Source organism: Dipteris shenzhenensis, chromosome 12, assembly GCF_047967505.1.
Source record: "Dipteris shenzhenensis isolate YYH24624 ecotype China chromosome 12, Dip_SZ_1.0, whole genome shotgun sequence".
Classification (NCBI taxonomy): domain Eukaryota; kingdom Viridiplantae; phylum Streptophyta; class Polypodiopsida; order Gleicheniales; family Dipteridaceae; genus Dipteris; species Dipteris shenzhenensis.
Genome location: NC_141607.1, coordinates 10,631,067 through 10,654,513, shown reverse-complemented (window position 1 = coordinate 10,654,513; position 23,447 = coordinate 10,631,067). Strand labels below are relative to the sequence as shown.

Here is a 23,447-nt window from a genome sequence, read left to right as displayed (position 1 = left end):
GCTGCAGCGGCCTGGAAACCCTAGAATCGGAGTTGAAAAGCTCCAAAACGACTTCGAAGATCCACACGTGCAGGCGTGCCTTGAACAGTGTGCCGACCACCAGATAATAGGGCCGCTTGTAGCTCCAAAAAGACCCGAATAGAAGCTAAAAGAGGAGGGGAATAGAGGCGGTAGGCTTTGGAGATTGGAGACAGGTAGAAACGAAAGGAAGTGGCTATGGAGGAGGCTCAATGAAGGCAGCAATGAAGGCGGCTGTGCAGAAACCCTAATCGACTAGGAGCAGCTGAAAGGTTAGGGTTAGGGCGGAGATGAGGTGGCAGCTAGAGACGAAGGTTAGGGTTAGGGCGGAGATGACGTGGCAGCTATGGCAGGGTGAACCTGCTCTGATACCATGTTAGAAACATGGTGTGTGTGTGAGAGAGAGAGAGAGAGAGAGAGAGAGAGAGAGAGGCTAGGGAGTGAAGAAGTGGTACACAAATGTGGAAACCATGAAGGCTTTCATTCCTTCATCAAGTATATCATGACAAGTGAAGTACAAGCCTTTATATAGGCTACACACACACACACACACTAGCACCTAGTGCATATGGGATAAGTCCCATGATGACATGTGGCACTCACACATGACTCACACACATAGACTAGTACTAGATCACCTACTACTACACTCTAACACATCACATCACCACACTCTTTGGCTATGATATCTCCAACAAATCCCTATGGGCACTAATTGTGTTGTCTTTTTAGCAAACTTTTATCTTTTCACTTATGAATTTGAGTTTATGCAAGGTCTTATTTCTATCAATACTTGCCATATCATTTCGCATAAGCTTAGCGAAGTTAGGCGTTTTATAGATGATTTATTTGTACCTGATATTCTTGACTTTCAAGACTTTATGTACAAAGATGCTTGTGCTTTTGGAGAAGGAATCTATCCTTGTGAATCTTGTGAATTGAACTGCACTTCAAGAGGGGAGTCTTGTGTTTTCTTAGATCTTAGACTTTCTCAATCTACTGTATGATTAGAGGTTGATATATATGATAAACGTGAACAACCTGAATATAGTGGTTTACACAGTATAAAAATGCCTCACATTGACTTGAACATTTCTGATTTAGCAAGATATGGAGTCATTTTTTCCCATTTCATAGATTTTCCCGCCTTTATACAACTAAGGAATCTTTTATCACTCAAAATAGTAATTTGATCACTTTACTAATACACAGGAGGTATATTCTTAGAAAAATAATGAAGAAAGTACGCACAATCTTAGATATGAAGTCTTTTATCTATGGTGTATCGGCCTTAGGCATGTTTAGAATGATTGAAAACAAAAAGCAGAGAGCTGAACAACCCGTTTTTCTTTTAGTTTCAAAAGAGAAATTGATTAAATTTGCATGTGCTTTCTAAGTTGAAAAGTAATTTTGCATCTTTGTAGGAAGCGGTACATAAGTGTAAGAGGCTCATTTTAGTTTTATGTTCTACATAATTGATTCATTTTGTAAATTCTTCCTTTCATTCCTACATGAGAGAGAGAGAGAGAGAGAGAAATATATATTAACGTCCGCGGGAGGCCTCGCGGGCCTATGGGACAAAAGTGTGGAATCAATGTAAACTCATACAAGCCATTGTGGGTTGGAGCGAAGGGCTCGCTAAGGCCCTCGCTCTAGCCGTGTTTTTTGGTCGATTTTGTTTCTTGATTTGTTTGTTTATTTTTGCTTAGTCACCTTCTTCCTTTCTTCTTTATTTCTTGTTTTCTTTCTGTTTTGTTATTTGACGTATTTTAGTAAGCACTAGGTTTGCCCAAGAGACTGCGCAGGTCTTTAGAAACCCAGTATAGCTACTTATGCTTGGGCACTGATGACGACATAAGTGTTGCTTTGCTTGCTAAATATGTCTCCCTTTTTTTTCCAAAAGGTTTTGTTACCTCATTTTTCTTCTCTTTTGTTTTCTCTTTTATTTTCTTTGTGGAATTTCAGACTTTAGAACAACAAAAAATCTAAATTTGTACGATTGGATATATTCTAGTCTTACAAAATGCTTCTGTGGTAAGTTTGGGCATGTCCTTGGATTCATCTGGATGTAGTACTTAATCGTGTTGGGACAGCTTCTGTCTCTGGACTTAACATGATCAAAGATCCTGCATGGAGAATTTTAAACTAGGCCTCAATATAGCATGCCTAGGAGGTGGCCATAAGGTTTTTTTACTCAATTAAAGTTTGATAAGTCATATTGTCATAAAAGAACAGTATTGTGTTGTTCCCTAATCAAATCAGGAGTAATCAAATCGGAAATTCTGTTCCAAGTTGCCTTTAGTATGTTGTTCTTCTCGTGGATGTTGCTTGGTTAAGGTAAACGTGGTGACTGTCTAATTAAGTTGGTCTTCAAGTTGGCAAGTTGGGATTATGGTGTCTATGTGAGTGTGTATAAATGTCAAATTCGCTTGCAGAATTTGTGATTCTGACACTGATTCAAATTTGTTCTTATTGTCTTTATTTTCAGAAAACAGGAGCGCTTGGAATTTCTGTACAACTCTGGATTGGCAGTTGGCAAGAGCTCCACAGAAGAATATCTGTTGGGGAAGCCCATTGATACAGTCAAAGGAGAAAATGAGGTTGCAAAGGTACTGTCTTTTGCCATTGAATCGTGTTTTATTCCTCTGTGATGTAATGTTGTATAACTCTTATCATTTACAAAAACTACAAGGATCTTAGGAGCCACCTATGAGCCCCCAAATGAGGAGGACATGGGAGAGGCGGACCAGAACCAGAATATGCTTCTGTCGTATTAGCAGACATGCAAATTTCACCTTGTGAAGTTTTCGTCCAAGTTGCGGGCTGTTGGTATTGCGATAATTCTTTCTATCTTAAATGGTGCGTTGCCCTATCAGCTAGATTTAGATGCTCGTTTGGGAGAGACTAAAATGAAATCGTTTAGACTCCCCAAGCAGTTGTAGCTTGAATGAAGAGATTTTGGACTACTTTTTGATTAGTCTTCTCCTTTAGTGCTAGCCTTTGTCATGGCTGAGTTTGCCCTTCACCTCCGGAGTGCCGTTCGAAACTCAGTACGAAGACTTTGTATAAATGGATGCTCAAGTATGTGTGGGTGTGTGGATTTGTATGTGTGAGAGCATATTTTTATACTATGGTCTACACCAACTGTTGGTCGTTGATGACATCAGTGGGGATGTCATAGTAGCTAGTCCTTGCTATGTGTGATGGAGTTTATGGTTTTCAATCTTATGAGTGACTATCATGAGATTGAAACTGCACTATGTTGTGTTTGTAGAGGATGAGTTTGGGAATGTTCCTGGATTCATCTAGGTATATGCTTCTACCGTATTAGCGGACATGCAAATTTCACCTTGTGAAGTATTCGTCCAAGTTGCGGCCTGCTGGTATTGCAATAATTCTTTCTATCTTAAATGGTGCGTTGCCCTATCAGCTAGATTTAGATGCTCGTTTGGGAGAGACTAAAATGAAATCGTTTAGACTCCACAAGCAGTTGTAGCTTGAATGAAGAGATTTTGGACTACTTTTTGATTAGCCTTCTCCTTTAGTGCTAGCCTTCGTCATGGTTGAGTCTGCCCTTTTGCCCTTCACCTCCGGAGTGCCGACAAAAACTCAACACGAAGACTTTGTATAAATGGATGCTCAAGTATGTGCGGGGTGTGGATTTGTATGTGTGAGAGCATATTTTTATACTATGGTCTACACCCACTGTTGGGCATTGATGACGTCAGTGGGGATGTCATAGTAGCTAGTCCTTGCTATGCGTGATGGAGTTTATGGTTTTCAATCTTATGAGTGAATATCGTGAGATTGAAACTGCACTATGTTGTATTTGTAGAGGATGAGTTTGGGAATGTTCCTGGATTCATCTAGGTATAGGGCTATGAGAGGACAGATCTGAGTGCTGTAACAGGGCTGCCACATGGGCAGCATGCAGGCTGCGATGTGAGCAGCAGATATGTCTGCATGGAAGAAATGCTGCAGGGCAGCAGCAAGTACATCATATACAGGTGGCTGGAGCAGGCAGATTGCTGATCCTGTGCAGCAATGGCTGGAGCTCCAATCTGGGACTGTTAGATGCAGGCAGGAGGCTGCAGACAGGTGGCAGGTCTGGAGCAGAAGCAGACTGCTGTAAGCAGTCGGGCACTGCTGCAGCAGACCTAGAAGGCAGCAGCAGAGAAGGCGGAAGGCAGTAGGGCCAGGTCCACGGCCATTTGTAGGCTCCAGGACTGGTCGGGCTGATCCAGGAAGAGCCAGACTGGGTTGGCCCAGTCTGGGACAGCAGACAGACTGGTTGGCCAGGCAGCAGCTGGTTCAGGCAGTACAGCAGGGCATTAACCCTATACAAAGGCCCTTGGAGCTTAGTGCCTCACACATTGGCTGCAGTTCCAGCAGTAAGGAGTCGTGGAATCAGTGAGCCTTGTGCCTCACAATTGGGTGCAGACAAAATCAGCAAGGAGGTCAAGGATCATGACACCAACAGTACCTCACCATTGGTTGCAGACTCAGCCCACTGAAGCTCTTGGAGACTACACAGCCTGACAGGGTTTTGGACATGCCTGGAGGAGGTAGGAGATAGTCATACCCAAGTGACTGAAATACAATTGGAACAACACCCTACAAGTACTACAGAATCATAGACAAATGATCCAAATGTCCGAACTATGCAAGAGAATTGGACAGACAGACTGCACCAGAAATCAAAGACCAATTCCAAGCAATCGCCATAGAGGTCAAGGCACTTCGGGCGCAAATAGATGAGGAGGAGGTAGAAGAAGTGCGCATGAACCAAGCTCTCCAAGCTCAAGAGAAGGCAGTGAGGGATGTGATCTCCAATCTCCACCAAAGCCAAACACAGTTGACAACAGCAGTACAAGCAACGGCAATCCTACAGACCTACTATTCCTCGACCTCAGCACATGCTTAGCAGACGGAGGTAGTGGCACAAGCTTGACTCACTCTAATTCACAAAGAAGAAGAGCTCCAGGATTGCAAAGACAAGCTTGAAGACATGAAACAGTCTTTGGCAGTACGTGCCTTCAGCATTGACGAGCTTACAAGGGAATGCAGAATCTTAAAGGACCAGCACTTCACAAGCACAAGTCCGGGGCTCACATCTCGGTAGTACCTCGACTGCTAGATGGGTGCACATTGAGTACACCTTTGTACAATGTTTTTTCCATCTTTGGAGCAATACATATTTACTGTTTCTACTCTCATGTGCATGGTTCGTTAACTATCTAAATCTATCTATATTCACTTGTGTGCGCAATAAAGCATTGTGTGATTTCTAGGCTACGTTACACAATCTTCTGCTGCGGGAGTGGTGACTACAGCAAGCAACCTCCGTCTCTGTTTTATAACATGGTATTAGAATCTTGAGGAAGATCACAAAGTGCAAGGAACTTGAAGCTGAGAACCTTTGGAAGGAGATCTTAGTTCAAGTCCATGGAAATTAACTCGTATGTCTGAAGGACAAGTACCTTTGCGAGGAGACAGGTGTGCCTTAGCTTGTTATTGTGTCAGTTGCATCTGTTTAGGAACTTCAGTTCGATGGCAATACATGTGCTGATTTCAATTATTGGACAAGTGCGGCAAATCTGCATGGGGATAACCACCTTGTCTGGAAGGTGCAGCAGCGGAACCACCTGGTGGCAAGGATGTTGTGGAAGGTAATGGAAGGAGAAGATCCAAAGCCCGAAGCCAAAAAGATGCGACACAAAAAATAAAAAACATATTTTATCCAGACCTGGTAGAAGAGTGGGAAGAGAAGGATACTGGATTTAGAGGTCAACTCCAAGCGGTTGGTCATAAGGCGGACGTAGCTCAACTGCCGATGCAACATGTTACCGAGGAGCTCTATGACCTTTATAACCACCATTACGACTTCAGAAAGGTCAAGGCCGCTCGCCCTTGAGGCCAAGGATGTATGACGGGGAGAGTGATAATGACAAATCCTTGTTGCACAAGGTAGGAGTAGGACACTGGAAAGGACACAGTGCATTTAGGTGGAACTGTTATTGAAGATGCAGAATCACTGTATCTGCCTCTTTCCAGTAATTGGTGACAACACCTCAGCATCCTTGTCCTCCCCCTCCCACTCTTCCACCTCATTTGGATTTATTGGTGTTACTACCTGTCTTTCTTGTTGCATCCACTGTGGGCTAGGGTCAGCTCCCCTTGTGTCATCACCTTCCACTCCTCCTTGGCACCATGTCACTCCATATCTTCACCTTCTAGATTGGATAATTGCTCCCATCCAATTTGCCTCCATCTCGAAAAGCTCGGAATAGGATCCATGAAGCTTGGATAGAAGATCCTTTCTTCTCGCAAAGGATCTCTCCCTCCAGTTGGAGATGACCTCGGTTGCTGAACTAGTGGGCCATGTCGGAAAATGGCGAGCTGCTTTCACACAGCCAACTCCCTGCTGCAGAAGATTGAAATTCGCGCAAGCATGAAAGAGAATCACTCTGTGTGTACACAAGTATGAAAGAAATAAACAGAGACATTAACTAGAGAATGCACAACACGTAGATTAGCCCAAAAGAATGCTCCAAAATGGTCAAATATGTAGTGCTTGATGTGTCACTATCTAGAAGCCTGGACGATGCATAGATGTGGACCTTTGGCATACCTGTATGCTGCCTTCTATCTCCGTCTGGAATGTCTCAGCTCTGTCAGCCTGCGTGCTTACAATGATCGTCATTGGGCTGGCTCTTTGCTGCTCCTATCCTCTCCTTGATGCTCCCCTTTGTGCTCAATATCTGCACAGGAGTGCACTACTTAATGCCAAGGCCCCCGAATGGGGAACCTTTTCAAACGGCTGGAGAGTCCCTGATTTGACCGACCAGATCCAGAGACTGGCCCACCAGTCTGTACATCTGCCAGCCCAACCTGTACATGCAGTGCTGAGCCTATAAATAAGCGTACAGGGTGCCATATGTGCTGCCCTTCCAGCGCCTTCTGCTGCTGCTATGCAGCCCCACTGGCTGTGCCAGCTGCCCATGTGGCAGCCCTCCTCTCTTTTTTTTCTCAGTTCAGTCCCCATGGCTCTATCATATAGAGCCCATGTGGCCTCTCTCTCATCCCCTTCCCTATTGCAATTCATCCTCCCCCACATCCTTGCTCACAGGTATCCATTGTTAAATGGTAAAATGGCAAGGCTCTAAGGCAATAGGACCTCCCAATGGGATGAACATTAAAAGTAGCTTGGATACAACGAGAGAGGAGATACTGCTAGGGAGAACCCACAGACAATTGACTATCTATACACATGTGGCAATGCTCGATCTTGAATCATATATTGAATATTCTATAAGATATCATCTGTGGATTTGCTTGGCATAAATCTCTGGTTTTGTGTTTGTGGTCCTGTATGTGGCATGTGGTTGCACATTTTAATGGTTGCTTATCTCTTCATCCATTTTAATGGTTCTTTGTGTCTTCTTTCTCTTACCATGCCAATAAACAACATGAATATTCATAAATTTTCTTGTTTAGAATGTCTTCACACTTCTCAAATATTGTTTTCACTATGACAACATGAATATTCATAAATTTTCTTGTTTAGAATGTCTTCACACTTCTCAAATATTGTTTTCACCATGACATAGGTTGCAGCGGCACCTGGTTCACTTTTTGTTGAAGAAAAGCCTGTTTCAGCGAATGATACTTGGCGTAAGCTTCATACTGATCCTCTGTTACTCATAAGGCAGCAAGAACAAGCAGCCCTTGCACGGATAAAGAACAATCCTGTCAAAATGGACTTGATCAAGAAGGCGGTACATGAATCCAACCAAGTTATACCCTGGGGAAACTGATTATGTGCTTAGTTTTTTCTCAGATCTTAAGAATTTGATGAATCAAATGAATTTATTGATTTGGGAATTTGGGACTCTCGACAATGAATTATGTAGTAGCTATTGATTTATGAAGTTACTATATTGGGGTATAGTAATGTTAGGTTAGTCAACTAGATTTTGATTTTCCAGGGGTAGGTTTCCTGTACAACCCAAAGTTCCCTTAGTATTTTCTGTTGTTGGTGGTCCATTGTGGAATGCACTCTCTTGCATCCTCCACAATTGCTCTCTCGTATACTTTCAATTGGTATCAGAGCCTGCCTCTTCTTTCCCAATTGCATCTTGGCCCGAGGTGATGCTGATTTGTCGTGAGGAAGAGGATGCGTAACAAGAGAGGAGATGTGTCACCTTGTTTCTTGCTGGCTGCATCTATTCTGCAATATGTTGGGTAGCACAATCCGTGTGATCTCTCAGGTTTGATTTTGGTGCCTAGCATACGATTAATACATAGTGAACTTGCAAATTCTAGCTGAAAGTAGTAATCAATTACTTGCCCGTCTCTATCAAGCCATGTGCATGCACGAAAGGCTTGCCCATAAATTCATGTATGAGATCCATGGTGCTGTCCTCCTTGTTAGATAGTCAAAGGGCAATGTAGAGAAGCTGACTGATCCCAACAATGCACTCAGCATCATGCCAAAACTCCCCATCAAACACAATGTTCTCAAAAGTGCATGCCTTGGGTGTCACAAGTTTCCCCACCCCACCCATTCCTCGCTAACCCCCATATGCTGCAGACAAGGCTTTACATGCTAGGATAATGAAAAGATACACAAAGCAAGCCTTAGCAGGCTTCAAGATCTCATGGGTAGCATATTTTGGAAATATTGCTAAGGCCTTGTGCTTGTGTGTGACAAAGTAACCGATTTCTCAACTATACTATGCACCCAAGGTTCCCTTTCCCTGTCCTCTATCAAAAGATCCAAAATATATGGGAGACAAGGGATCCAAAAGATGTGAGGAAACTCCTATGCCCATGTCCTTGCAATTGCTTGCATTGTTTGTGATCATGCGCACATCTTTTGAAGGTCATATTCAAAACAACCTAGCAAATGTGACTATAGATAAACTCTTCCGTGTGGAGCCCATGCATTTAGAAGCACCAATAGATATAAGGACATAGTTCCCATGCAACGTGACACAAGAGAGTTGATGAGAGAGTGCCTCCATGTGTTTGACCACCCATTTCCATACTTTACCCATGCGGCCTTCTCATCAAGTCCTTTGTACAAAAGATCTCTAAAGAGGGAGGTTTGAATGTAGGACCAGCTTGTGCAACTGCATCAACAAAAGCAAAGGAGGAGGGAGTGTGGGCAATATTGAAAAGCAAATGTGTGCCCAAAAAATCTTTGTGACAAGGCCTACAGGCTATCTTGGCATAAAGTTGGAGTCAAGCGATGATTTTTTTCTAGATGCATGCCTCGTGGAGGATCCTCCTCGTGGAATAAATGTGATTGTACGAGACTTTCATGAAGATTGAGGTGTTGCACACATAGGAATTGTTGGAAATGGAAGCTTGAGACCGGAAGAAAATTGGAGCTAATGCAAGCTAGAATGAAATTGTTGCAAAACAAAATAAAGTACAAAGCTAGGGTAGTCATAGAGACGAAACCCTAGGATGAACCCTAATTGAAGTGAAAGGATGTGTGGTGACTAACTTTAACTGAGGTTAGGGGTAAAAAACCTTAATAAAGGGAAAAAGTGTCCCTAGCCCCTCATTACATTACATTGGCCACTACCCAGGAAGTGTAAATATTTCTAAACTCCCTTGCAGTGATAATATCACAATGTACAAGGTAAACATCAATCACCAAACGGGTGTAAGTTCAAAGCTTCGTGTAAAGCCTTAAACTTTGGATGAGATAATACTTTTGTGAAAAGATTTGCCACATTCTTCTATGTAAGTTTATAGTCTTGGCTGTGCTCATGCGTCGTGGGTGTTGGAAAGGTCACCTCCCCATCTGTAAGCCCCCATATGAGGAGAGCATGGGGGGGGTGGACCTAGGTTCTGAGAGAAGGCCACATGGGCAGCACAATGGCTGCCATGGGGACAGAGATCAGAGAAAGAAAAGGAAGGTACCTGGAGGAGCCATTGTGGCTGCAATAAATGGAGTCTGTGGACAATCAGCCTGGATCTGGCCTGTCAGAGGCAGATTTAGAGCAGCATCAGAGTTCACAGGCACCTTGATGGCGGCTGACTAGCATGGGCTGTGGGCAGGCTGATAGGCCTCAACAGGCCCTGGAGATGGCGCAGCAAGAAGAGGGAGCCAGCAGGCTTGGTCGGCCAGTATTGGGTAGGGCTGGTTAGAGCCAACCTACCAAGCCTAGAAGATGGCAGGGCCAAGGGGGGCTGGACCCTGCATAATATGGAGAGCTTTATGCCCTGGAACAAATGCCTGGAAGGGCAAGTGAAAGCCCTTACACAGGGCCCTGGTTGGGCTGGTAGGGGCAGCCAACCAGGTCGGTTTTTTGGGGCAGACAAAGTCAGCCATTCAGGCCTGGAAAAGTCGGCCATTTCAGAGGGCTCTTGGAGCCTATAAAAGGAGAGGCCCTGGGCCTCCTTTTGTATCCAGCAGGTCAGTGCATAGGGGAGCAGCAGGAGCAGCCAGAGCCCCTTCCTTGGGCCTACATCCAGGAGGTCTACAAGGGCAGCAAGGAGCTGAGATCTGGACAGAGAGTCTACATACGCTCGAGGTGGAGCACGTGGGCTCAAGTCTAGAGATATCCAGCAAATAGTAGAAGTACGTGGTAGTAAGATCAAAGGACCACGCTCTGGTGGGACTTTGGATCTCTCTCTCTTTTGTATCGTGTCCATAGATTTGGACGAAAATATATATTCTTATGTATCTGGCTGGTTCATTGTCTATTGATGAGTCTGCACATCTATTTGATGCACATAAGTTTAAGAAGTTTGTGATTGCACTCCCCACACACATTGTGAGCTTTTGGGCTATTGTATCAGTCTTCCGCTGGGCATACCCTCTGTTGGTCGATTTCTAACATGGTATTAGAGCCCAAGTAGGAGGCTCACAAGTGTGGGAGCTTGAAGGTAGGGACCTTGCCGAAGGACGACCTTGATTCAGAAGCTCTTGGGAATCAACTTCCACGACTGGCGGACAGTGCCCTTGCGAGAAGGAGGGTGACTCAGGTTTAGTCAGGTGCGTTTGGAGTTCTAGTCTACAGAAGGTTGAGTTTGTTCGATTTTGCTGTGTGGTTTAGCAGCAGAGATGCTGATTTCAAAAGCCTCTTCAGCCCCTTCTCTCCCTTCCTCGTCCCCCAGATTTCTTTCTTTCACCATCCCTAACTTTGGAGAGTGTGGGAAGCTGGATGGGATGAATTACCCTATCTGGAAGGTGAAGATCCGGAGTCATTTAGTGGCTCGTAAACTGACAACAGGAACGGAGGCGAAGCGGAAGGATGGGATGGACAACAATGGGAGGATACTCATATCAATAGATGGAGAGGAGCTCGAAGCTTGGGAAGATAGAGATGCCCACGCCCTGGCATTGATCATAGGGACTACGATGACCGACACGTCAAAAGAGACGTGGCCCATTAGGAAGGATCTGTACGAGACAGATAACACATCACAGATCTTGCTTCTTTAGCATCAGCTGAGAGCTCTACAACTTGGATATGGATGAATGAGATTTTGTACATGATCACTTGATGAAGGTCAATATGGTGAGGGATCAACTAGCATTGGTTGGTCAGAAGGTGGACTCGTGCCATTTGGCCTTGATGGTACTGAGGAGGCTACCACGGAGTCTCATTGTCTATTGATGAGTCTACACATCTATTTGATGCACATAAGTTTAAGAAGTTTGTGATTCCACTCCCCAGACACAGTGTGCTCCTAGGCTATTCTATCAGTCTTCCGTTGTGCGTACCCTCTGTTGGTTGATTCCTAATAGTGGGGTTGGGCTCTAGCAAGAAGATTTGGTAGTGTGTTTCTGTTTGCGAGCAGATTGTAAGAGATGGCCCAGTCCGCAAGACTGCGAATCCCACCGTTTGGCGAAAGCAAAAAGTTGGCCGGCACTAAGTTCTAACTATACACTCTGGAAGTTCAAGATGAAGACCATCCTAAGCGCATACGAGCTTTAGGATACTGCTATTGGGTGGACGTGAAGCCGGTTGCGAGACCGGATCCAGCCAATGCAGGACAACAGATAGTACCAACTGCGGATGAGATTCTCGCGTGGACAAGAAGAAATGCAGATGCGCTGTGTTCTATTGTCTGCAGTGTAAGTGATTCCATCATGGCGTTAATTCAACATGTCACCACAGCGGAGAAGGCATGGACGGTCTTGAAAAATCAGTACGAGACCACGAATCAGACGCGGATTTAGAATCTGGAGACTCAACTCGCGAACGAACAATGTTTGAGTCTGAAGCGGCAGAGAAGTTCATCACCAGGGTGAAGAATCTGCGCGATCAGATGACTACGATTGGCATCACCATCACCAGCGAGAATCTAGCACAAAGGTGCATACGGATTCTTCCACCAAAGTATGACGGTCTTGTTACGGGGCTGAATACACAGAACAGAAATCCGTCTCTCAACTTTGAGGAAATTCAGCGCGATGCTTCTGAAGGAGGAGATGCGTCAAAAGACGAGGACTGGAGAAGATTCGGCTTTCTCGGCTGAATCAAAGAAAGGTAAGGGTAAGGACTCTGGTAACCCATCTTCTTCTGATGATAAAAAGAGAAAGAAGAAGATCAAGTGCTTATATTGCAACAAGGCAGGGCACAAGCAGAATGAGTGCCGGAAGAAGATTGCAGATGAGAAGAACGGAGTAAAGAAAGAGTCCAGCAACAGCGCGCAGGCAGTACTAGTAGAGCTGTTCGTAGTAATTGAGTAGATTTGAACTTGTTGTCCATTTCTGCGATCACGGATCGGAACCTCAAAGTTCACTTTAATAAGAATGGCGCACAGATTTTGGATCTTCAAGGGAAGGTCATTGGTAAAGGTACACGGCGCAACAACATCTACGAACTCTCAGCTTTCAGTGCTCAAGCCGATGTAAAGAACACTAAGCTGTGGCATGAGAGGTTTGGTCATCTAAACCTTAGTTCTTTAAAGGAGATGCATAAAAGTGGAATGATTGTAGACCTACCAGAAATTACAGATTTGCCTGATGTATGTGAAGCTTGCATGATGATGGGTAAGCAGCATCGGCAGCCCTTTCCTAAAGAGGCCAGCAGGGCAAAGGCTCCTTTAAAGCTCGTTCACACGGACCTCTGCGGAAAGATGGAGACGGAAGCTTTGGGTGGTTTCTACTACTTCATGACGTTGATCGACGACTACAGTAGAAGGATATGGATATACTTCCTGAAGACTAAAGATCAAGCTTTTAGTAAGTTCAAAGAATGGCATGTAATGGTCGAGAAAGAAATGGGGAGGAAGGTGAAGAAGTTGAGATCAGACAGAGGTGGTGAGTTCACATCAAGTGAATTCGAAAGTTATTGCAAAAGTCACGGGATCAAGAGGCAGAAATCCCCGCCACATACACCACAACGAAATGGAGTAGCAAAGCGCCAAATGCACGTCATCTGCGAAATGGGCAAGAGTATGATGAAAGGGAAAGATTTGCCAAAGTCTTTCTGGGCTGAAGCATGTAACACGGTAGTTTACATTTTGAATCGTAGCTACACGAAGGCTGTGAACGGGATGACTTTGCTGCATGCCTTTTCTGGTAAGAAACCTTCAGCTGCACATTTCAGAGTTTTTGGATGTGACTGTTTTGTGCATGTTCCTGATGCTAACATGACCAAATGGGAACGGAAGAGCCGGAAGTGTATTTTCTTGGGCTACAGTAAAGAGGCGAAGGGTTACCGTCTCTATAATCCTGTTACCAAGAAGGTAATAGTAAGTCGCGATGTGGTCTTCTCAGAACGGCCGCATCAATTGGAGGAGGATGCTTCCTTCTCAGACAACCAGGACCAGGATATCCATCCAGTGCAACCACCAACAGCAGACCGAACTCCCCCAACGGTGCTAGGGAGGATTCAAGATAAAGAAGAGAAAGAAGAGCCTGCAGAATCACAACGGCAACGGCCACTCCCAAAGTGAGTAAAGCAGCTTTTGGACGGCAGAGAACCTCCAGCCATTGAGGAGGAACCATCCAAACACCGCCGGTCCAAGAGATTAGAGGAGCAAAGAAGGGGGCGGAGGAACACTTGGTCAACTACGCTTTGATGACAGAGGTGATCCGTGCTGAAGAACCCAAGTGTCTTGAAGAGGCACAGGGTGATGATAGATGGATGGAGGCTATGCAGTCGGAGTATGGCTTCATAATAATGAAGAACAACGCTTGGAACTTTGTGGATCGGTCACCAAAACGCAAGATAATCGGCACCAAGTGGGTGTACAAGACCAAGTACAAGTCCGACGGCACGTTGGATAAGTACAAGGCTCGGCTCGTGGCAAAAGGATTGGCACAGGTACATGGTTTTGATTATCAGGATACTTTTGCTCCCATAGCTCGACTAACCATAATTCGCAGTGTTTTGGCTTTAGCAGCCCAGGGAAGTTGGCCTGTGTTTCATATGGATATAAAATCTGCCTTTTTGAATGGAAATCTCAAGGAGGAGATATACGTGGAACAACCACCAGGTTTTGTGATCCCTGGTTCAGAAGGTAAAGTCTGTAAACTGAAGAAGGCACTTTACGGGCTGAAACAGGCCCCACGAGCGTGGTACCAGCGGATTGATGCCTACTTTCTACAAAACGGGTTCAGGAGGAGCCCATGTGATGCAAATTTGTATATCTTCAGAGAAGGAGGCATGTGTACGATCGTGGTCCTTTATGTGGACGACCTTGTCATAACAAGGAACCATGAAGAGAAGATCTCGCAGACAAAGCATTTGCTAGGAAGAGAGTTTGAAATGACAGACCTCGGACTGATGCATTTCTGTTTGGGGATTGAAGTTTGATAAGAGCCAAAACAGATCTTCATCTCACAGCTGAAGTATGCTGGAGAGATATTGAAGGCATTTGGCATGGCTGAGTGCAAGACACTTGGCACCCCTATGGAGGTTGATGTGAAGCTCTCAAATGAGGATTCATCGTCACTGGTGAACGAAGCGAAGTACAGAAGGCTTGTGGGCGGTTTGATTTACTTGTGCAACACGCGACCGGATATCATCTTTGCGACTGGTGTACTAAGCAAGTTTTCCAATAAGCCCCGGGAGAACCATTGGAGAGCAGGGATGCGGGTGTTGAAATACATCAAAGGCACACTTGATTATGGCATCACCTATACCAAGGGCAACATCTTGACCGGATTCTGTGACTCGGATTGGGCAAGAGACGTGGATAGCAGGAGATCAATGACATGTTAATGTTTCTCACTTGGATCTGGAGCTGTGTCATGGGTCAACAAGAAGCAACCCACAGTTGGTCTTTCTTCTATCGAGGTTGAGTACAAATCAGCATGCTTTGCTTCTTGCGAGGTAGTGTGGTTGAGGAGGATCTTAGGGGACATGGGTGTAGTGCAGAACAAGCCTACGCAGTTATCATGTGACAATCAGAGTTGCATGGCGATTGCAAAGCACCATGTGTTCCACGCTCGCACAGAACACATTGAGATTCAATATTACTTTGTACGCGAGCTCATCATGGATGGAGAGATCGACTTGGTGTACTGTCCGACTACAGAGAATGCTGCGGACATCTTCACGAAGGCTCTTGGAAGAGACTTGCTGGAGAGGCATCTTCATCGACTTGGCATTGGGCCGAAAAAGTAAGTTCACTTGCGGGTGGACATTGAGGGGGGGTGTTAGATATCAATGCTTCACTCTCGTGTAACTACGCGGAAACCAGCTAACTCTACTTATAAGCCTCCCATATGAGGAGAAGGCATTTGAGTAGCTCGGTTATCCGGTAGGTCCTGGTTTGGACACCAGATGGGGGCCATGTGTGGCCTGATGGCTGGATGGCTTCAGATAGAGTTGGCACACTGCGAACTAGGCTACATGCAAGTGCAGGAAGGCATCCCATGACTGACCGCATTGAGGGTAGACAGAGCATTTCCTGGGACAACCCACTCTCGGGTTGCGGGGCCCGTTTGGAGCCTCAGATGATCCCGGATGGCTCTGGGCCGAACGAGCAACGTAGGTTGGTTGCTCTATTTCGCACCACGGTTCTATCGTGTGGTCGGTGGCCTATTTCGGGACCGATCCCCAGTCAGCTGTTTTGGGCGGACTGGGTCGGTTACCCTATTGGGTCTAATTGACTACGAGTGGTGGCTATATACCGTGAAGCCCATCATCATCATTGGCTACAACAACCCTGATTCCTTAGCATCCAGCCTCTGTCCTCTACTGTTTCCAGCACGCCATCGATGCTTCTTTCATATGAGCACACGGTTGGGAGGCAGCGCCATCTATTGTATCAGTTCTACAGTAATCAAATTTTTTTATTCTCCATACTATCTGCTTTTCTCTCTTGCATACGAGATCCTATTATCTATTGAGCACAAACGTTGTATTGTTTTCTTACAATAGGATCATGCCCTGCCCCAACCAACTGACCAGCGGGGGGGCACATGGTTGACCCTCTGTCCTAACCACTAGTAGGGAGGCCAATGGCTGACCCCCTGCCCTAACCAACTTGCCCCTAGGGCTGACCCTGGGGTTTGCTCCATAGCCCACCAGGGGGTGGGGTAACCGACCTGGTTGGGGGCTATAAAGACCTCCCCAAACCAAGGTGCTTGTTCGGTGACGTGTCTTGGGGTACCAGCAGTCATACAAGCTCGCGGGAGCAGTCGTAGAGCCACGTGGGGCTATTGTATAGCCGCGTGGATAGATGACAAGTCCAAGGCATATGTGGCGGGATCGTGGTATCGAGGGTGTGATTCGAGGGAGGGCAACCATGCTCCTCCACCCCTTCTGCTTGTCATATCCTCACGGGGGCGGGCACACCCACAAACACATGCCTTCTCTTTGTAGCCTAACCTACCCTCTCTCTGGGCAGGCACACCCACAAGCACTAGCCCTCTCTCTGTATAGTGCCATCAGGAGATGTTGACCTCCAACACCCTCTCTCAACATCTGGATGGAACAAAAATGCTAGGGAGCTGGGTGTGCCGCTAGAACAACTGAAGGACTCCATCGTGTGATACTCCATTGCTGAAGACCGCCACATGTACTGTTGAGGAAGCTCCCTCTTGGCAAGAATTGCCTCAGCATGATGTGCTAGATACACTCCTTTGTTCCGGTACTGGTACAATCCATCATCCGATACAACAAACCAACTGCTAGTATTGGTACATCACCCCAACAGAAGGTACTGGAACAATAATACAATTGATATTGCAAGGTGTGCTTCCGTGCATGGGACCTGTATCTCAGAGCTGGATAGCCTCCTCTGAAGTCCATACTGTTATACTGGCGCCAGATCAATGAACTTCTGTGCTCCAATGACAATGGGCATATAACAACTCACAAGGATCAATCAACTGTGTCTGGATTCCTGCACTAGAAATCTCCTGACCCATTCGCTCGTTAGCAGCTCATCAGACAATAGCTCCAGCAGAGCACTAGGAGATCTTCTCTTGATTTGCCAGGTCAGAATGTCCAAACAAAATACCGACCGGTAACATACTCTGCCACCTGAGTCAACAGGAACAACTCCTCGTGGCTCAAGGTTCTGTCTGAAAGCTTGCCTTGGTGAAAGACTCCCTTCCTACTGCACTTGTGACCTGTCTGGTAGGTACCATTGCCACAAAACAAGCAAGCAATCCTCCATCCGGGTCCGTAAAATCCTGTTGGCAGCGCATCCTGTCTTGAGCTACTAGAAGGCTGGAGAATACGTTGTCGTGGGAGTAACAGTGTCCAGCTGGTTACTGGTCCCCTCACTATTCCTTTGACGACACTGCCGCCAATAATGACCTATGACATGACACCTATGACTGTCTTAAGACAGTCATAGGGTGAATCCCTAATCCTAATAAAACCTATGAGTTTGTGGTGTGGCTCAACACTTTTTCACACCCACACACCCTTGTGTCTCCTCTCTCTCTCTGTCTCCATCGTTCCACTCCCTCTCTCTTTCCCTCACAAGTGGTATCAGAGCCTCTACCTCTCCCTCTCAACTCCAGTCTACCCCTCCCTCTCAACTCCGGTCTACCCCTCCCTCACAAGTGGTATCAGAGCAGCGGCAGGAGTGAGCAGGGCAGCGAGCAGCGCGCACGCAGCGCGCAGGAGCAGGTCGCGCGCGGGCAGCTACAGCTGCAGCAGCAGCTAGCTGCTGCTAGCTACCAGGCGGGCACAGCCAGCGCGTGCACCGCACAGCACCGGCCGTGCGCAGCGCACAGCACCGGCCGCGCAACCAGGCTGCACAGGCAGCTGTACCGGAGCGTACAGAAGCCGTACAGGTACGGCCAGCCGTACAGGCAGCCGTACCGTACCAGCTGTACGGACGTGGCCGTACGGACGTCGCGACAAGCAGGTACAAGGCGAAATTTTTGTTGGGGATCCGTGCCCTCGCAGGTACAGGGTACAGCAGGTACCCTGCGCAGGTACAGAAGGTACAGCAGGCACAGATTTTTTTTTTGGGGGGGAAGAAGGAAAAGAGAGAGCACTCTGCTCTGCATTCCCGGAATTTTTCAGTTCTAAGACTGTGTATTTGAGGTACAGCAAGTACACTCGTGTCCCTCGTGCTTGAGGTGACTAGTGCCACAGTGTGTGGTGGTTGCACAGTTATTTTGTTTCGGGAAGGTCAGATGCCTTAATTTGCAGAGGGCTTTTATGCTTTTGCTGAGTGTAAATCTCAGTTTTCGGGTGACAATTTCAAAGGGCTTTTGCCTGGAAGTGTATGCAGTGTATGCCTTGAGGCAGTGTGGAGCCAGGGTGCCCACATTGGTCTTGTTTCCGCAGTGTACTCAGTGACATTTCTTGCAGGTCACATTCTGTGTACGACACTTTGAAAATCTCAGTCGAGCCACGCTTGGCTAGGGCGCATCGAGTTTACTCGGTCCCTAACTGTCCATCGTTGACAGTGCTCAAAAGATTTTCTTTTCGGTGTTTGTACGTTGGGATCTGTGTTGTTACTGTGTACACAGGACCGTTTATGCATTACATTGTCAGGTGAAAGTGCCAGGAGAGCGCTGTATTTTGTATGCTACCTCAGTGTTGAGGTGTTTTTCACTTGGTACAGGTGTCAAATCAAGGGGCTTTTGCCCAGATTTTGCTTGTGAGCACTTGAGTTACTGTTTGAGAACTTCAGATGCCTTTTATCCCCTTGGCAGAAGGGTGATTGTTTGGGATTTGTCCCATACTTTGTTGCAGGTTTGTGACAGGCTGAGGTGTTTGGAGCCTTTTTCAGTGGACAAAACAGTGTATGACAAGTGGTTTATGCATATAAAATCAGTGCAATACCTCATCTGAGGTGGGAGAAGTGTCCAGGACAGCAGTGTTTTGTGCTTCGTCAGATGATGATGCACTGATAAAGCACTTGTGGAACAGCTGCAGCATTCTGAAGTTACTGTTTTATGCCTATTTGAGCACGGTACAGTGTGTCAGAAGGTACAGTGACTGGAGGGAAAATTTTCTGTTTTGTTGCAGATTTTTTGACAGTAAAAAACAGCACTATTGTGAGTGCTCCTGGCTCTTGATAGAGCAGGTTTTCTGAGAAATCAGAATTTTATTTAGTCTTTTTTGACTTACAGGGAGTCAGGCACTTTCCTTATCTGATATGGCATCAGGGGGAAGTGAATCTTCAATACTGAACATAAAGAAATTGGAAGGGGCACACAATTATGCATTATGGGCAGAACAGTGTTTGAATGCACTTCTGCTAAAGAAGATTTCTAAGCCCATAAGGGTGAAGGGTGTCAAACCATCTGGGATGGCAGATGATGAGTGGGAGGAGCTTGATTTGTCTGCAAGGGCTGCTATTATGCTTACTCTCACTGATTCTCTTGTGTTCAATGTTCAGGCTGAAAAGACCTCTTATGGCCTATGGCAGAGGCTAGAAGAGTTGTATGCCCAAAAGAGTTCAGCCAGTAAGGTTTATTGGTTGAAGAAGCTTGTCGACCTTCGCATGAAGGAAGGTACAGCTATGACCTCAACTTAAGTGAGTTCAATGCCATCTTTACACAGCTTATTGCACAGGGATTGAACCTTGATGAGGAGTTCAAGGCTACTTTCTTGTTGTGTACCCTCCCTGAGAGTTGGGACACTTTCAAGACCACCCTGTCTAATTCAAATGTCACTCTTATGTATGCTGATGTGGAGAGCTCTCTCCTTATGGAGGAGATGAGCAGGAAGAATAATGCGGGCAGCAAGTCTTCCAATGCTTTGCAAGTACAGGAAAGAGGTAGGACTCAGCAGAAGGGGAGATCTGCTGGCAAGTCCAAATCCCGCAGTCAGTCCCGTGGCAAAAAGGATATTGAATGCTTTTACTGTGGCAAGAAGGGACATGTGAAGTCTAAGTGCTTCAAGTTTATACGGGATCAGAAAGCCAAGAAGGCTGAGACAAAGGATGCAGGCAGTGGAAGCAAAGGCAAAGGCAAGGCCAAGGCAGATGACTTGGATGCAGTGAATGTTGCAGCAGAGGACAGTGACAGTGACAGACATGATGTTTTATGCTCTTCTGCTGTAATTGCACATACATTGGTTGTTGATGGCCATGACATGCACACCTGGCTCTTGGATTCAGGTGCTTCTTTTCATGTTACTCCTCATAGGGAGTGGTTTACTTCCTACACAGGTACTCATGGAGTTGTTCACCTTGGGAACAACTATGCATGTCAGATTGCAGGGATTGACAGTATACAGGTAGTATTCCTTGATGGACGCATATTTATGCTTGATGGTGTTCGCCATGTGCCGCAAATCAAGAAAAATCTGATTAGCACTGGCTTGTTGGATGATAGTGGTTACCACACCACATTTGGGGATTCCAAATGGGTGATTACTGATGGCCAGGTTGTAGTGGCTGAGGGTTATAAGAGTGATACCTTGTACCCTCTTTATGTTTCTAGTGCAGGTAATCATGTTGTTGCCATAACCGAGCTGCCAAAGGTTTCATTGTGGCATAGCCGATTGGGACACATGTCCGTTAAAGGAATGCAAGAACTGTCACGTTTGGGTTATCTGCCGTCTCTTTCATTTTCAGATTTGCCTACTTGTGATCATTGCATTTTTGGAAAGCATTCTATGACTCCTCATAAGAGGAGAACTCCCCAGAATAGAGCACCGCTTGATCTAGTGCACACTGATTTGTGTGAAATGCCACAGCTATCACTAGGGGGTGCAAAGTATTTCATTACTTTTATTGATGATGCCACACGCAAAGTGTGGGTCTATTTCTTGAAGCATAAGAGCGATGCCTTAGATGCTTTCAAGAAGTTTGTCGCTCAGGTTGAGAATCGGACAGGACCAGGCTGAAATGCCTCAGATCCGATAATGGGGGTGAGTATGTGTCACATGCTTTTGTACAGTTTTGCGAAGCTAAGGGCATTAAACAGGAACTCACAGCCCCTCATAATGCATCTCAAAATGGTGTGAGTGAGCGGATGAATCGAACTATTCAGGAGAAAGTTCGATGTATGTTGTCTTATGCTGCATTGCCCCATGGCTTTTGGGCAGAAGCCATGCAAACAGCAGTTCACCTAATTAACAGGTTGCCGAACAAGGCTTTGGAGTTGAAAGTGCCAGAGGAGGTGTGGTCTGGCAAGCCACCTTCATATAAGCACTTACGTGTGTTTGGCTGCGAGTGCTTTGCTCATGTACGCAAAGAACTGCGCACCAAACTGGAGCCAAAGTCTTTCAGATGCATCTTCATGGGTTATGGTGACGAAGGTGAAATGGGGTACAGGTTATGGGATCCTGTCAAACGGAAGATTATACGCAGCAATGACGTCATCTTTAAAGAGGATTGTGTACACAAAGAACCCGTGCAACCTGTGGAATACAGGAGGGTTGTTTATGATGATGTCGGACAGCAAAGAATGCCCATTAATATGCAGCAGCAGGCTGCTGTAGATAACCCTGTCCAAGAGGGTATACAGGCTGAAAATCAGCCAGACAATTTTGCCAATGATGCACCATTGGATATGCCAGCAAATGGCGCTGTAGAACAGCCAAATATGGTGGTACAGCCACCCGTCATGCATGACGAACAGGCTAGACAACAGCCTAATCCGGAACATTTTGTTAGGAGGAGCACCCGTGTACAACGGCCTCCTGACAGGTTTGTTCCAGGAGCCAATAATGTGGCTGATTTTATCATGCTGACAGATTGTGGTGAGCCTTCCAGCTTCAGGGAAGCTATGGGAAGAACAGAGAAAAGGAAATGGGAGAAAGCCATGCAGTCAGAAATGGACTCCCTACTTCAAAATGATACATGGGACTTGGTGCAGCTACCTGCAGGCAGAAAGGTTTTGCCATGCAAGTGGGTTTACAAAGTCAAAGTGGATTCAAATGCTTTACCGAGGTATAAGGCCAGATTGGTTGCCAAGGGATTTAAGCAGGAGAAGGGCATTGACTTTGATGAGATCTTTTCCCCTGTAGTCAAGATGACTACTTTGAGAGCAGTGTTAGCTCTTGTTGCTCATGAGGACATGGATTTATGTCAGATGGATGTGAAGACTGCTTTTCTTCACGGAGATCTCCATGATGAGATCTACATGAGTCAGCCAGAGGGATATGCTGTTAAAGGAAAAGAGCAGCTTGTGTGTAAGCTCAAGAGGAGCTTGTATGAACTCAAGCAAGCGCCAAGAGAATGGTACAAGAAGTTTGATGCCTTCATGCAGTCCCAAGGGTATCATAGGTGTGAGACCGATCACTGCTTGTACACCAAACGGGCAAAGGATGGCAGTTTGATGCTACTCATTCTATATGTGGATGACATGCTGATTGCCAGCAAATCTCAGCAGGAGATTAGTGCTTTGAAGAAGCAACTGCATAAGTCTTTTGACATTAAAGACTTGGGTGATGCAAACCATATTCTTGGTATGCGGATTATTCGTGACAGGTCCAAGGGACTTTTGTTTCTGTCACAAAAGGAGTACATTGACAAAGTACTGCAGAGGTTTAAAATGGAGGGGGGGAAGTCTATTAGTACCCCGTTGCCTCCACATTTAAAACTCAGCAGTAAGGACAGCCCCAGATCAGATGATGATAAGGCTGAAATGGCCAAGGTTCCGTATGCATCTGCAGTTGGTTCTTTGATGTATGCCATGGTTGCCACTCGTCCGGATATTGCTTTTGCGGTGGGAGTCATCAGCAGGTATATGGCAAATCCAGGCAAGCGGCACTGGGAAGCAGTGAAAGGCGTCTTGAGGTATCTCAAGGGTACCAAAGACTTGTGCATATGCTATGGTAGGCAGGATGCATTGGTGCATGGTTTTACAGATTCAGACTATGCAGGGAATGCAGATAACCGGAAGTCTACTACCGGTTATATTTTCACATTTGCAGGAGGTGCTATATCATGGGTGTCTCGGTTGCAGAAATGCATTGCACTGTCAACCACTGAAGCTGAATATGTTGCAGCCACTGAGGCTTGCAAGGAAGCAATATGGCTTACTCGGCTGGTGGGAGATTTGGGCATTACAGGAGATA

General features: G+C 46.0%; 1 protein-coding gene and 1 pseudogene across 1 annotated transcript in view; both read left to right on the top strand.

Moving 5' to 3' along the window:
• LOC147895802 (uncharacterized) overlaps positions 1–23,447 on the top strand; it is a 43,464-nt gene that overhangs the window by 6,435 nt on the left and 13,582 nt on the right. Inside the window, exons 2-3 of the mRNA XM_087383106.1 lie at positions 2,507–2,627; positions 7,629–7,796. Of these exons, the coding sequence (XP_087239232.1) occupies positions 2,507–2,627; positions 7,629–7,796 (289 nt within the window). The remainder of the gene's footprint in view (positions 1–2,506; positions 2,628–7,628; positions 7,797–23,447) is intronic.
• Positions 723–1,414, top strand: LOC147895803 (uncharacterized; annotated as a pseudogene).